General features: G+C 40.3%; 1 protein-coding gene across 2 annotated transcripts; it reads right to left on the bottom strand.

Annotated features, from left to right (window-relative positions):
• Positions 1 to 178: 178 nt before the first annotated feature.
• On the bottom strand, positions 179 to 14,924 carry LOC106853605 (protein mono-ADP-ribosyltransferase PARP12-like). Of its 2 annotated transcripts, none has more exons than XM_088165416.1 (12): positions 14,582 to 14,924; positions 13,787 to 13,928; positions 11,833 to 12,127; positions 10,779 to 10,877; positions 9,703 to 9,826; positions 8,742 to 8,940; positions 8,002 to 8,122; positions 6,584 to 6,680; positions 5,616 to 5,694; positions 4,291 to 4,421; positions 3,516 to 3,667; positions 179 to 2,566 (listed from the first exon to the last, which is right to left on the bottom strand). In XM_088165416.1, the coding sequence occupies exons 1-12, from the start codon at positions 14,893 to 14,895 to the stop codon at positions 2,298 to 2,300; spliced, it is 2,022 nt and encodes a 673-aa protein (XP_088021542.1). In that variant the 5' UTR covers positions 14,896 to 14,924; the 3' UTR covers positions 179 to 2,297. The 2 variants fall into 2 exon arrangements, with proteins under 2 accessions (XP_088021542.1, XP_014732430.2); XM_014876944.2 differs by having other exon boundaries at positions 13,787 to 13,922; positions 14,582 to 14,917.
• Between the last annotated feature and the right edge of the window lie 36 nt (positions 14,925 to 14,960).

Below are 14,960 nucleotides of genomic sequence, written 5' to 3'. Positions count from 1 at the left end.
GAAGAATCAATATTATTTTTTGCCTAAAGTTTGAATTTAATGCAAACATCTCTTTAATCTGTTCATTTCCAAATCAGCTGTAGAGGGACTCCTACTGCTTAACAACAGCCTCTAAACTCACAAGTGTATTGAAGCATTGTAATTTCAGTATTGAAAGAGAGAAAATCATCACAAGAAATTTACTGGTTTCAGTACCTGTTTATTTACTTTACACAAGAAAGTTACCCCTGCAGTTTCAAAAGTGGAAAACATGGCAACTTTTACTGTGATAATGGAGAAATAACAGATGACAAATTATTACAACAGGCATTTTATTCACTGTTTTACTTACTCTCAAACAAACACACAAGCATACACACATCCTCTCCAAGAATCAAGTTAGAAGTTTTAAAAATACAATAAAAAAAGTCAATAAAAATATTTCAACTTTTTGCCTGAAAAAGAATGCTTTTTGCAATTTTCTGGCAGAACATTAACATGACTTTAGCTATCCTAGTTCTTACCTGAAATTCTGGTTATGTTCAGGGGAAGAAATGTATACGACCAGTATTCTCATTTGCCATTAATATGTAAATGAACATGGTTTTTGTTTCGGCAGAAAAATCTTATTCTGCACAGATAGGAAAGCTTTCCTCCATAACTGTTACCTCCTCAATGAATGTACTATTTGCTGACAAACTCATTTGCTGACAGATTTATCATTTATGTTCTATTACAAATAATTCAAAACAAATAATACAGTCAATTTGTCTTGCACTATCCTGTGTTTGACTGGGATTAAACACAAATAGCAGTTATTTTTCTTAAGGTATCATGCTGCTAGATTTGCAGTTCACATAAAAAGGGGTGTGCACAGCCTTACTCCAGCGCATCATGGCCAAGATCCTGGCTCACAGTGCTGAAGTAATCAAGTTACCCAGTGACTGACATCTGTCAATCATCATCCAGATGAATTAAAAAGAAGTATACAGAATGCAGCTAAAGATAAGCTTTTTTAGGTCATATAGAAAGTATTTCTTAAGGCTTCTGCAATACAGTATAGCTAACATAGTCACTTTATCACATTAATCCTACGAAAATGTATCTAGCTATGCATCAGCAACTTTAATCTTAAAAAATATTTGACAACTCAAGTTTTTTTACTGTACACATGTAAGCTGGCTGCTCAACACTATTATCTTCTTCTGATGGGAATAATTAAATATTCAACCTAATCTTCAGATTTTAAAGGTTTCCGGTCTGTAGCTGAATACCACTTCCTAGGTAAGCATATTTTTCCTGAAAAAAGTCCAACGATAGCTTGATTACACAGAAATCTGTGAATCTTCTGCACCCAAAGAGGCAGAATGCCTAATGAGAGACAGTCACTCACCATCCTTCCCAACAGCTGTAAGGGAACCATAATGTTCACCCGCAGAAACTAGGTACTGATAATCAAGCAGGACAAGCAGTATATTTCCCTCCTAAGTATGGTATTAAATAACAGTGTGAGTTGCCTCCTCTGCTTCCTCCACAGCACTCTTTTGTTTGTAGGCACAGTGAAAGTCATGAGAACCTTGTGTTCTCAGACATAGAATATAGTATTTATTTGATAGAGTATAACAACCAGGTCACACAGCACCAAGCAACCCCTATTATGCTTGTATCTTTGGTACTTGTTTTAAATGAGAAACTCAACAAGTGAAAATAAGTCTCTGTTCTTTTTCAACAAGCAAATTTAATTTTTGAGGTTTTGTTGGTGCAGATTAAGTAGGGACAAAGAACAAGAGTGCTTCTAAGAATTTATGGAATGAGTTGAGCACAGAGATTGTACAATCACATTTGCAAACACCTGAATGTCTACTGTAATGGGAGACAGATTACTAAAACAACATGTTTTATCCAGTTTTGAGTTAAAAGATAAACAGGTAGAGGGATAGTGCCTCTAACCAATGAGCACGTGTGAAAAAATCTAACCTAAACCAATAACTAAAAATTGTTTAAACTTGGCAGTCATGGCCAATCCTCACGCTACAACCATCAGCAATTTCTTCTAATACATTTATGAAAGGCTCTCATAATGTAGGGTAATGTGAAAGCTGCTAAAAACAGGATACAGAAGCAGGATTTTAGGAATTCTAAAACATCCTCTGTGTCTTTTTATGCCTTGTTTTCTATTGCACAGAAAAGACAGAAAAAATATTTCTAAATATCCACCTATCTGACCACACAGCTTCTTCAAAATATTTTTTTCTCTCTTAAGCCAAAACTAAAGAACAATTTAAACCAGTTAAACATAAGGATGACAGGTTTTGCTGCTATAGAAGTCTTGCCGATGTCTGGTATTCTATGAGATACTCTGGATAAATCTGCTGCTTCTCAAAGATGACAAAGATAGAAGGGTTGGAAAAGTTATTCACACAACTGTCATAGAAGTTTTGGCTGTCCTTCATGGGAGGCCGAACGTAATCAGAACTACCAAGAGTGAACTCCCCGACCAGCACTCGTGCCAGAAACATGGTTTTGGTGTGGGAGTCTGCCCCACAGTAGTTGTCAGAATAAGATGCATCCCTTGCAAAATAGCTTCCTGCAGAAGAGACACCAAGACAGAGTTGGTAAGAGACACCAAAACTACAGGAACAAAATGATACTGCGTGAAAATGAATTAATAAACAAATCTATTAAGCAATTCACGAACAGCTTTTCCAAAGCCTGTCCTCTACATCCCTCTTAGTGGAAATGACCACTAAGCACTTTTTAGTTTTCACAGAACACGTGTGTTAAAAAGATATGTTTACAATGGTATCATAATCCTCTAAAGGATTTCCTCCTGACCCTAGATGTCCATCTTCCCCAATATCACATTTCCCCTCCTGGCAGAGTCTACTAATATTCATTAGCACAGTTAGACTTAATGATCCTTGTGGGTGCCTTCCAACTCAAAATATGCTGTGATTCTCTAACATTTCTGAGAGTTACAAAGTATTCAAGCAGATAGGCATGTAGTCAGCCAGTCAGCCAGTCTCAGCTATTCCACTTGATATGCTGGTAATTTCCTGTGCACAGCACAATGTAAAAGGATATAATTTGTTAACAAGGAAGAAAGCCTGTAACCAGAATGGCATTTAGATTCCTGGGAAAAACAAAACAAAAACCAAACAAACAAAAAAAAACCCCACACAAAAAGACCAAAAAACCAAAGAAACAAAAACAAAAAACAACAACAACAACAACAAAAGGCTGCTTTCCTATAGGAGCTGGGAAAAACTAGAACAGCAGGAAGCCTGGAGTCTAGCAGAAACCATCCCTATAACTGACTTCTAAGTCTATCTTTTCTTTCTTTTCTTGCAAGAACTTAGGAAAGCAGAGGCCAAGGCCTTTCAGAGTGCCTTAGCTCCAAATGACCTTTGTGAAACTCAGCTCTGTTGCCCACATCACAACAGAGAGAAGTACCACCTTGTAAACTTTATCCCTCTGAAGTGAATACTGATAATTTTTTAGCAAGTCTAGGATTACTGAAAGAGCTGAAAAACAACCTTTTCCGTAGACTGTCCCATGAAGGCCGCAGATTCTCCAGTCAAAGTTTTGCTGACAGATGGCCTCAATGTCTTTTTTACTGGTCCCATGAAATAAAAATCGCTCATCTGCAGCCTTTCCACCATTGCTCTTCTGCATTAGGTCCTTCTGCCTGCAATGAGAAGCAGAATCTTTGCAGTTCCACAGTGGCTGTACCCACAGGTTCCAGCCACTCAGAAACAATTTTACTTAGAGTATATTCTGAAAACCTTTACAGCAAGGCCTAATTTAGGCACACAAGCATGCTTTCATTATACATAAATGCTTTACTACAAATGTTTTCTTTCATTCACTGCCTGTGAAGAGAGAGGGAGGAATCTCAGTGTTATTTTTTTTCCTGAACACAGGAGTTTATATTAAGGTTTGCCCCCCATGAGTTTTGCATTTAATTTTCAAGGCTTTTTCAGTTTTGACCAGCTGCAAAACATTGTGCTAGATATGGCTCATTACCAGCTTCAAGGTTTCACTGGAAGGAAGCTGTCATGGACACAGGCCTGGCAGAAGTCAGGAGCAAGGATTCCTCCCATACAGCCCTGAATCTGACTGTTCTGTGTCTTGACTAAGCTTTGGGTTTGTTGCTACTCCTTATCTAAATATTGACACTAGGTAGATATTTCAGTGGGAGAGTGGAAGTAGAGGCATTTCAGGAATGCATGTTCTATCTTTAGCACAGAACATAAAGCTAACTGCAGAAACAACAGACATCATGCATATATACCAGTGTTTTACACATACCATTGATACAGCTCCCAGAGGGATGGGTTCTGAACTCTACAAATCTTTTTAATAGCTGCTCTGGGCATTGTGCGCTGAAAGTCCACTTTGACTTTCTTGTATTCTTCAGAAGAACAGTCAAGCTCAATCAGCTGCAAGGAAAAGTTTAAAAAGTTACTTTTGCATGCTTTTGTGCAGCCACTCAACCCCTCTTAATATCTGGGTCAAGATATATTTGTATGCATCAAACAGTGTCTAAATACACAGCAGAAATGAGCACAAAAATAAAAAAGGAATTTAAAATTTATGTTGCAGAAAACCAGAAGATCTTTCTAGTTTATACTCCCTACAGTCAGTGAACACAAACTGCACTGCCTGTTGTGTTACTAAATCAATTGATGAGGCTTTATTCGAGCAATTTTAGGGAAAAGCATGGTCACACTTCTAAAAATCAGTTCCTTTCATGACAGCCCTGAAAGCAAGCAGGTAGGAATATAAAAAAATGTCAACATTAGTCTTGCCTATTTCTTAGTGACAACTTCTTGAGGATTTGCATTTTGCAAGTTAGTGATTTTTGAGCATCAGATAACACCTTTTCTGCAGGTACAGTTACTAGAGTTGACAGAGGAGCTGGTGGAAGCAGACAGGGAGTCAGAGAAGGTAAACCACACATATGTGTGGTTACAAAGGTAAACAAGTTTACTCCACTAGAGTGAATAAAATAATAGTAAACGTAATGATAAAAGATCCCATCCTGAACAAGCTGCCCTGAGAGGTTGTGGAGTCTCTCTGGAGATATTCAGTACCCACCTGGACACAATCCTGTGTGACCTACTCTAGGTGAACCTGCTTTTGCAGGGGGGTTGGTCTCTGATCTCCAGAGGTTTCCCATTCCAAGCCCAACCATTCTGAGATTCTGTGAACTCTCCTGGTTTCAGCAGTTCTCCATAGACATACAATAGTCTACAGGTAAGGGAATGGCTACCCTGAACTTCAAAGGCATCATTTACCTCTGATGCTTTCACCACATGTTGGGACTTTAACACTCTGTATTTTGGGCATCAGTAGCAGTCTTCTTAACACAGAAAATTTGCCAAGGCAAGGGATTAATTAACAGTAGCAGTGAGAGTCCTTGCTGCCACGTTTTTACTGCCACCTTTGTTTAAATTCGGGTCTAGTTTCACCTCCAGGTCTGCTCAGTGTGGTATCAGGTTTAAGCTTATCCATAGCTCTGTATTATGCTACACAGAAACAGTCATTTACAAAGCCAGAAGAAACACTGAACTTGTGATGGAACAAACCTTACATGACAAAACTGACAGAAAAAACTAAAAAAAGCTCCAAACCTTGAATCCCAGTTCAGGCAGGGCAGATTTGTCCCAATGAGCTGGAATGTTCTTAAACCCTTCCGTATGTTTAACACCCCTGTAGATTAAGACATTACAAATAGACAATTAAAATAAAACTAAGCATGACATTTTATGTGCATATTATACTGAACATTTTTGTCAAGCTTAGGGAGAATATAGGCAACTGAACATATTCAAAAATATTTCAAAACTGTCATTTCTGTTCAGCACACGAAAATATTTGTTCCAAGTCATCGTGTCAAGACTTATGTCAAGAAGCAAGATGCCAAATGAGAAAAAAAGAAATATATACTCTGAACTAAACACAAGGATTTCTCTTGCAGAATTGAATGTATATATAAAAGACCTTCTACACGAGGGGAGATAAATACAAATGCATCCAGTATCACATTAGTAAGACAGAAACGGGATAGATACAGCCCATCCCTGTACTTCCACTCCAATTTTAATTGTGTTTAGCTGCTCTTTTCAGTGTTTAAGCAAGGACTGTGTGGTGCAAGGGGTTGTGCAAAAATTGGCTGTTACATGCAACTCTATCCCCTTGCTCTACCTGTAACAACTACTGCTTTTGTTTCAATTGTCTGGCTGCTCTCACAAGAATTTTTCTAAACTTGCACTTAGCTTTGAAAATTACTCATCTCAGAAAGAGCCAGTACACATAAACACATTGCTAAATGTTGAATTATTCCCAACATTTCCATACTTCCTGTGGCCAAGCTCGAATTTTCTTCACCACAGAGGCTCCTGAGTTGATTGAAAACGACTGGCCAGGCTGTAACTCTGCCCTGGCTAGACATGGTTGTAGGAAAGGTATATCCCTTTCCCTCTCCATGTCTTTCACAATTGCCTTAACAGCTACTTCTTCACCCTACTTTTACCCACGGAGGATTCAGCATTCACAAAGCACTAAAACCATCACCTCAGAATGAGCAGCTGTGGTTTACCTGGCTCTTGTCTTTTCCACCTCTGCCTGAGAGACAAATTTAGGTCTTCTGCAAATCTTCCTCTCTGTTCTGTAGCGTATATTTTTCTGCACCATGGCTGGGAAAAAAAAAAAAACAAACAAAAACCCCATAAACTTTCAAAAATGCTTTTGAAAGCCTTCACACTGCAGCCACATTTGTCACTAAGTTGTTTTGTCAAAAACATCAACAAAAAGGCTCCCTCTTCCTCAATTTGCAACTGAGATAATTTTTTCCTACATTTAGTTGTAATTTCAAATCCTGTAAACAGAACTCAACATCTATCACAGACCATTTATTTTTATTGACCACCAAGAGAATTAAGTCACAGCAACCTAAATTTTAAAGGCATTCCTTCTGGATCTTGGAATCCCTGCATCTACTGTGACATAATACTAACAATTAAGAGTCAGTACCAGCCAGGACAATAAGGCCTCATATTCAGAGACAGATACACAGGAAAACAAACAAAAAAACCTCTTGACACCACCAAGCCTAGAAATTAAGTTCTGGAAGACATCTAAACTGCATATATTTGCCTAAGTTAGTAAAAAAGGCCAAACCTTAGAAAAGAGATTGATTCACTATGCAATTTTCACTTCTAAGCCAGACGAGTTTTCCCAGTATTGCATTTGATTGAATTACAAACAACAGATAACATGCCCTTTGTGGTTTTTTGTTTTGGGTTTTTTCGTTTTGGTTTGTTTTTTTGGGGGGGTTTGGTTGGTTGGTTTTTTAAAATTTTTTTTTCATGCAGAATGAGATAGTAATGGAGAGCTGGATCAAAGACAACTAAACCAAACTGACAGTCCAATCAGGCTGATTCTCACCACTGTTCTACATAATTTTTGAAAAGCATGCCAGGAAAGGCAACAGCTCAGAGAGGACAGTGCCATCACAAGTGACTTATATTTCCTGAACTCTTGGGAAACACTTCTTCCTACTTTGACACAGTCAAGGTATTTTCTCAGCCTTTCCAGACAGGATGAAGCAAAAATCTTGCAATGCTAAGGATTGTCTGGACCCTGCACTTTGTCCAAGCATTTGTTTTTCCACAAACCAGTGATTAAAGTAGAACAGAAGCTGGCTTGTCAAGTCTTCTAAAAGTTCCTCACCATTTGTGTTGGTGCCAGCATCAGTGTCATACTTGGACTTTCTGGCAGACATTTTGAAACCTAGCACAAGAACTTCTCAAAAATAAAAGCTTTGAAGGAATAGAATGCCACTCTGCTGATGTGAACAGATCTTATCCTGAGAACTTTGATAGAAGCTCTGTCTCTGTAAGCATTGCAATTCGAAGTCCAAATTTCTCTCTCCTATCTCCTGTAATAAGGTCGTTGAAAACCACAAGAACCTGGGAGGGAGGGACAAAACAGAAGAACAAAGCAAATGCAACCTACACACAAAATTTATTTCATATTCATGTCTTCCAGCTTTGAAGGTCAGCTTTGGAGAGCTTTCAGCCAAATAAGCTTTCTCTAGGTCATCACTGGAGACAGTAGCAGCTGCATGAATATCACCCTGTCACGCCAAAAACAGAGAAAAAAAAAAGTTTCTCCTGGTCTGTTATAGACAAGTAAGGTTTAAAAATCAAGAACTCTAGTATGTATGGTAGGTGCAGGATATATCAGCATATGAGAAATCCTTGATTTAGAGTGAGCACCACATAGCAACGACTAGACCCTCACTGTTTTATTCATGTTATTCTCATACTAAATGCAAACACAGTACTGTGCCAGCTACCATGGAGTAAATTAGCTCCATCCCAGCTGAAACCAGGACAGACCACACTTTCACCAACTAGACCAAAAAAGATGGCAGAGTACTACCGGAGCGTCAGAGGAGGAGGCTTTTCTCAGAAGCAATGGAAAAAAATATTATTACTGTGATCCTATCTGACACAACTCACTGAATAAGTGAGTCTGTTGATAATATTTGTGACACACCAGTGATCATCCCCCTACCTGAACCAATCAAAATCACAGGGAAAAGACCCTACTAGGCCTTTAATGTCTTATCTGTAAAGTATGAGTGAGACAAAGAGGGTGAAAAAAGAGGGGGAGGATATAAACACTGTGCACTTTCCAGTAGTTCTGTACTTCTCACACAGTTAGGAGACTCCCCATTTCTCCACACTTACTTGTTTTCCATACTCCTGCCACTTGTCATATTCATCTTTCCAGTACCAGATCCATTCTGTTGTAAGAATGAAGTGAGGAGGTTTGGTCACAGAGGAGGCTGTAGAAAGACGTCTGACTTTTTGCAACCCACAGCACATATCATGAAAACGGACACAGAATGGGAAAAAGACCCGTTCGTGAGTAAGTGCATTATCAAATCTATAAAAAAAAGGAGGAAAAGAAAAGATCAGAACTGTTTGTGAAGCTTTACTCATAGATTCCGAAGCCCACTACAAATTTGCAAATTAAGTCAATCTCACCCAAATGCAGAATACAAAGGTGCAACTTTTCACTACAATATGTGTTTTGCACTTTGAACTTTTCAAAGCTCTGTATGCTAGCTCTCTTTCGTGTTTGTACATATTTTTCATTACAGCATTATGACTCACATTGGTTCTATGGGCAATAACCATAACTCACTCCTAAATTAGTGAGTTACGTAAGATGAACAGAGACAGTGGAAAACAAGCACTGCCTTCTTCTTCTGACCAGCTATATTTTAAAGAGAACACTGACATAACTTAAGAAGGGCTTCAAAGACCCTGTAACATAAGAGGAACAGGTAATTTTCCAGCATGGTATGTGGCATACTGGCATGAGGCCCTCCCAATACTCTCTTTGTGCTATATAACCAGTTCCAAACTCTGAAAGGTGTTTCCATATTCTTCAAGTGCTCTGCTCCCAAGAGTCTATCTATCTTTCTCTCTCTCTCTCTCTCCAGGTATTCTGCCAATTACAGGTATTCTGGACTGTGGGAAAAACGGGAGTGAGGGGCAAATCTCATGCAAAGTGAGGTCAGTAGAAGAATGCCAAATAAAACCAAGTAATAACAACAATAGAATTGTAGCAATTTGTAGCCACTAAGGATCTGGTACAGTAGAGAAAATTCCAAATATTATAAATTTTTATAAGAGTTTATACCTGATGTTTTTTGGGTCACAATATGCTTTTTCTATTTCTTCCATATTTGTGAAGTCCTTCCAGGTATTACCCTCAGAGTACTGCCATCTATATGGCAAGTGAAAATGGGTTCTGATACACTTTTCTGTAATAGTTTTAGAAAAAAGAAGTAGGAGATGCATTATTTTGACAGGTTATGAGAGAACTTCAACATTTCAGGGCTGTATACCCAGCTGGTGAAATCATCTAAAGGATAGGGGAAGTGTTCACCTATGGAACCATTACAAGCAGTAGTTCAGAATTTTTTAGTGTAAGCAAACCACACTTGAATTTTTTTATTTAGGTAGAAGTTCAGTTTCTGTATATACTAGATTTATTTCATAAATAGAAAAAGAATGTATTTATGATTAACCACAAGTGTTCACCACAAAGTATCACAAGGGTTACTTAAGAGTTCAAAGAGTCATTGTGCAATCACTCCTCAACGGGAGTGAAGGTGACATCACCAGTGCACATGTGCATAAACCCACGGCCAATTTTCACAGCAGAGCAAAAGGAAACTTAACTACAGGGAAAGTCAAGGAGAAACTGCACCACAGTTCATATGAGGAGGTATTCGGTACACAGGTCAAGAACATCAAGAAGAAAAAGGATGGCAAAAAAGTCAACAAGAAAGCTGGCAAAGCAGCCTTTTTCCTGGACACCTTGGAACATTTTGAAAGGGAGACAGCTAAGACAGATGGAAGAGAAAAGTACTAGAAGAAATAATGGAGAATGTAGAATTCAGAGTATCTTTCATATCTTTCCTGTTTGGAAATGTGACTCCTATCATTCAGCAATCCTTTAGGTAAACACAGGTGGAGTAGCCAATCTCCAGCACAGGCAGATTCAGAGGAAAACAAAATACTTCCTTTGTCTGGTGTGCCAGGTCAAACATTTTCCTACAGCACTCAAGACAGCAGTGAGACTTAACTAAACATAAGCATAAACTCTGAAGTTTCCCCTTTCTGTGAAAGATGTCTACCACCTCCTCTTTATGAGAGCAGAAAAACAGGCTGAACTTGACACAGTCTGTACTGATAGTTGAGACAACCTACCTTTAAAGCCACAGCTTCTGTACAGATGATATAAACATATCTGTTCTGATTCATTGTCCTTCGTAGCTGAGGAATCTTGTCCAGTGCTGGGTTTTCTATCTAAAGGGGGGAATTATAACTATTAATACACTTTGTATCAATAACACTTCTTAAAAGTGCTCCTATCCCTAGGTAAGATGCCTAAAGGCAATGTTTGTAACTACCTAACTGCACTCAGCTTCAGAAAGACAGGGAAGCCTTCGATAAACTTGTATACTCAAAGTCCCCTCCTTGTACCCATCCTTCCTTGATTTCCCTGTAACTGCTGAACTCCTCAGATACAGTTTTCAGCTATCACCATAAAACGAGAACAGAATCCAATGACTTTCTACTTCCAGATGGACTTGAGTTAACTGTGCATTCCACACAGCTGGTCACACTGTCAGCTATAAAATACAATGTTTCAAAATCTGATACTTTTGTAAATTAAAGCACATTAAAGAAAGGAAGATGGAACTGCAGGCAGAATAGTGGAGATGAGCATACACACTTGAATTCTCCATTTTGTTATCCTTTTTTTCCCCCTGCTAAACTATACTTAACTTACAATTCTAAAGAACTTCAAAAGAAAAGTGCAAACAAAATATTGCACTTCTAAGAAGTAACTAGGATAGTGCTGCTTGTGAATTCTTGTACTAGACAATTGCTACATTAAAGAAAAACAAATAAATATTTTATAATCAGACAATTACAGTTTATAATCAGACAACCACGGGTTTCTAACCTTTACGTATTTTACCTAAAAAAACCTCCAAAATTATAGAGCTCCCTACTTCCAGTTCCTGTTAAGCTTTTTTAACCCCAAGTTTAAAAAGTTCATAAACACCATCACTCTATTTCTCAGAAATCCCTCTTGACTTCACTTGTCAAGACAAAGATCTCTGCAAATGAGATAGGTACAAGGTCCCTCCTAAAAGACAAATCAAGATGTACATTCAGTTTTCTTAATGACACCAGTGAAAATATTAAATTCACTACCATGACTCTTCTATATCCAAAATATGGTATTATTTACCTTTGCATGGTGAAGACTTGGCATCTTCTATGTCATACATGTTCCTGTTGCCATTTTTTATGTCATACATGTTTCTATAAGTGGCAGGTAGTTTCTTAATAATGTCTGAGCTCATGCCCTGTCTCTCCAGTTTCTCAAAACATTCTGGATTTAATAAGTCATGGGACCGTTTGCAGCTGCTGCCAAATCTGCACTGACCCCTCAAAAAGTACTGGCAAACATGAAGTTTGCTGCAGGATGTTTTAAAGGAACAAGATCCATAAAGTCCATCACCTTTGTTATAATGCATGCAGACCTTGGGAAGGAGAAGAAAAAAGAATTTAAACATCAAAGTACAATGTGCTCATTTAGACTGTTTGAATCCATGATTTTTAGTTTTTTATGGCTATGTGCATAAATTTGCTTTTGAAAGAAACATCTCTTCTTTCTTCTTGTTTTCCAAATGATTACTTGATAGCTTTCCCTTTGCTAATGTTTAAAAAGATCTTTCAATAGACAACAATACTACAGACATTCTCAAGATGGGATTTAGTGCTAAGTCTCTTTGATTTTCCAGTTTTGGAATAGTTTTGTAATTTTTTGACCCAAATTTGATGCTAAGAGATACTGGATCTGGCTGGGATGGAGTAAACTTTCTTCACAGCAGACCATACCACATTTGGGTTTGTGATCAAAACAGTATTGATAACACATCCCTTTTGTCTGTCTGGGTCAGCTGTCCTGGCCATGCTCCCTCCTGGCTCCTCCTGCACCTCCTCACTGGCAGAGCATGGGAAGCTGAAAAGTCCTTGACTGAAGGTAAGCACTGCTTGGCAACAGCCAAAACATCAGTGGGTTGCCAACTTTTCATATTAAATCCAAAACACAGCCCTGTTCATGATACCAGTAAGAAAATTAACTCTATCTCAGCCATAACCAGAACAGATAAACACCACACAGCCTCTCACTCCCTCCCTCCAGGAAGTGAGGATGAGAATCAGAGAAAAAAAGTAAAACCCAGAAGGTTGAGATAAACACATTTTAATACGGCGTAAAAGGAAGAGGAAATAATGATGATAAAAGAACAGACAAAACAAGTGATGCACAATCCAACTGCTCACCACTCAATGACCAAAGCCCAGCTAGTCCCCATCAGTGTGCCACCACCCCTGGGCCACCTCCTCCCAGTTTTACTGTTCAGAATGACATCATGGTATGGAATATCCTTTTGTCCAGTTTGGGTCAGCTGTCTTGGCTGCATTCCCTCCCAGCTCCTTGTGCACTCCCAGTCTATGGGCTAGCAAGGCAGTATGAAAAACTGAAAAGTCCTTGACTTAGAGCAAGCACTGTTCAGAAAAACTAAAACATGAGTGTGTTATCAACATTGTTCTCATCTTGAATGCAAAACACAGCATTGCACCAGCTCCTAGAAAAAAAATTAAGTTTATTCCAGCCAAAACTAGGAAATAGTCCAAACTGGCCAAAGGGGTATTTCATTCTACATAATGTCATTCTCAAAAAACACCCCAAAAAAAACAGCGGGGAAAGGGACAGAGGGAAGGTAAACGAGAAGGAGGAGATGGGTCCTTCTTACAACGTAGCACTGGCTCAGAGACTTCTTGGGCATCAGTCTGCTTCCAGGTGGTGAAGCAGGAGTGTTCCTTTGCAACACTTTCCTCCCTGCTTTCCTCCACTGGCTACACTGTCCTTATCTCCTTTCACAGGTTTTGTCACTTTTGTTCTTCTTAATGCTCACCTCTCCTGCTTGTAACAGGGGAGTGAGGAGTGAGGGAGGGACTGTTCAAGAGCTTAGCTACCAGCTACACCACCGGCGAGAACAGAGAATGCAGACTAATTTTTAGATTTGCATTAGCTAACTAAATTGACACCAAATATCTCCATCTCTGTCAAACCTCTTCCACTTTGTGATGCCCACTGGAACACAAGGCTAAGAAGCTGTCACAGTAATACTCACCTCTGGTAAGAGGGAAGGGTCATTTTGAAGCAGAAGCTGGCAAAGTTCATCGTGGTTTAAATTCTCAAGTCCATATTGCTTTAGAACACGGAGATTGTGGTCTGAGTGGAAGTCGTGAACAAATCTGCATCCCTTCCTAGAACTCAAGAAACCCAACAGCAAAATGACTGGCATTATTTCGCTACAACATTGGGCATTACACTGAAAAAGCACACCAAATTAGCTAGTTTCAGAAAAGTCCACATTGCTCCTCTATAAAGCCATTATGTGATTTGCAAAGCAGATTACATAATTACTCTGAGGATAATTGCCATTGTACTTCTGATTCACAGTCATTATAGCCTTAATGCACTGACAACATCGGCATTTTTGACCTGCAGCTCACAACTACAAAACCACCAAAGCTCTAGAGCATCGCTCCCTCTCGCCCGATGAGCACATCGCCCAGGGTCCCGCAGCACAGGGACACGAAGGGACACTCAGCTTTAGCACATCGCCCAGGGTCCCGCAGCACAGGGACACTCAGCTTTCCCCTGGCACGGCCCTGCCCACAGGCAGGGAAGCGTCAGGGTGATGAGCCGGAGAGGAAGTGCTTCGACCCAAAGATGAAACCACCTCCTGTGTCTGCCGCCTTTGTAACAACACGCACACAAATAAAATAAAAGGACGCGGGCAATGAGCATTTCCAACGCGGAGAGGGCTGCAAGGTGTTTATTGAGAGCTCCTTCCCCTGAAGGGACACTCCGTGCCCAAGGCCGAGGCCCCGCGATGGCGGCCGCCCCCCCCGCCCCTCACCTGGCCACCTGGTTGCGGCAGAAGCCCTTCAGGTGGTACTTGCAGAGGTGCAGCCGCCCGCACTGCCCCGGGCAGCCCGCGACGTGCTCCGGGCACAGCCGTAGAGGGCTGGTGGCCACCACCACGGCCACCTCGGCCTCCGCCGCCGCCGCCTGGCCGGGCCGCCGCACCAGCGTGAAGCGCTGCGCGTCCCGCAGCACGGCCGCCAGCTGCTCGGCCGAGGGCTGGCCCGGCAGCCTCCGCCGCAGCTCGCCCTGCTCCAGGCAGCCGCCGCTGGCACACAGCACCCGCAGCGCCTCGGTCGCCAGCGCCATGGCCGGGAAGCCCCGCCCGGGAAAGTGACGGAAACGGAAACGAAAGTGAAAGCGGCCGAGAAGGG

The sequence above is a fragment of the Sturnus vulgaris genome, chromosome 5 (genome assembly GCF_052056855.1).
Source record: "Sturnus vulgaris isolate bStuVul1 chromosome 5, bStuVul1.hap1, whole genome shotgun sequence".
NCBI classification, from domain to species: domain Eukaryota; kingdom Metazoa; phylum Chordata; class Aves; order Passeriformes; family Sturnidae; genus Sturnus; species Sturnus vulgaris.
This window is presented reverse-complemented; position numbering and strand designations above follow the sequence as displayed.

What these genes read in the sequence shown, in the direction of transcription:
- LOC106853605 (XM_088165416.1), bottom strand. Translation starts at nt 14,895, where the DNA reads ATGGCGCTGGCGACCGAGGCGCTGCGGGTGCTGTGTGCCAGCGGCGGC. An exon ending in CAGAAGCTGTGGCTTTAAAG is followed by an intron (nt 9,827 to 10,778) that starts GTAGGTTGTCTC and finishes AAACTATTACAG; the next exon opens with AAAAGTGTATCAGAACCCAT. An exon ending in TGCCTGAACTGGGATTCAAG is followed by an intron (nt 4,422 to 5,615) that starts GTTTGGAGCTTT and finishes TTTTCCTTGCAG; the next exon opens with CTGATTGAGCTTGACTGTTC.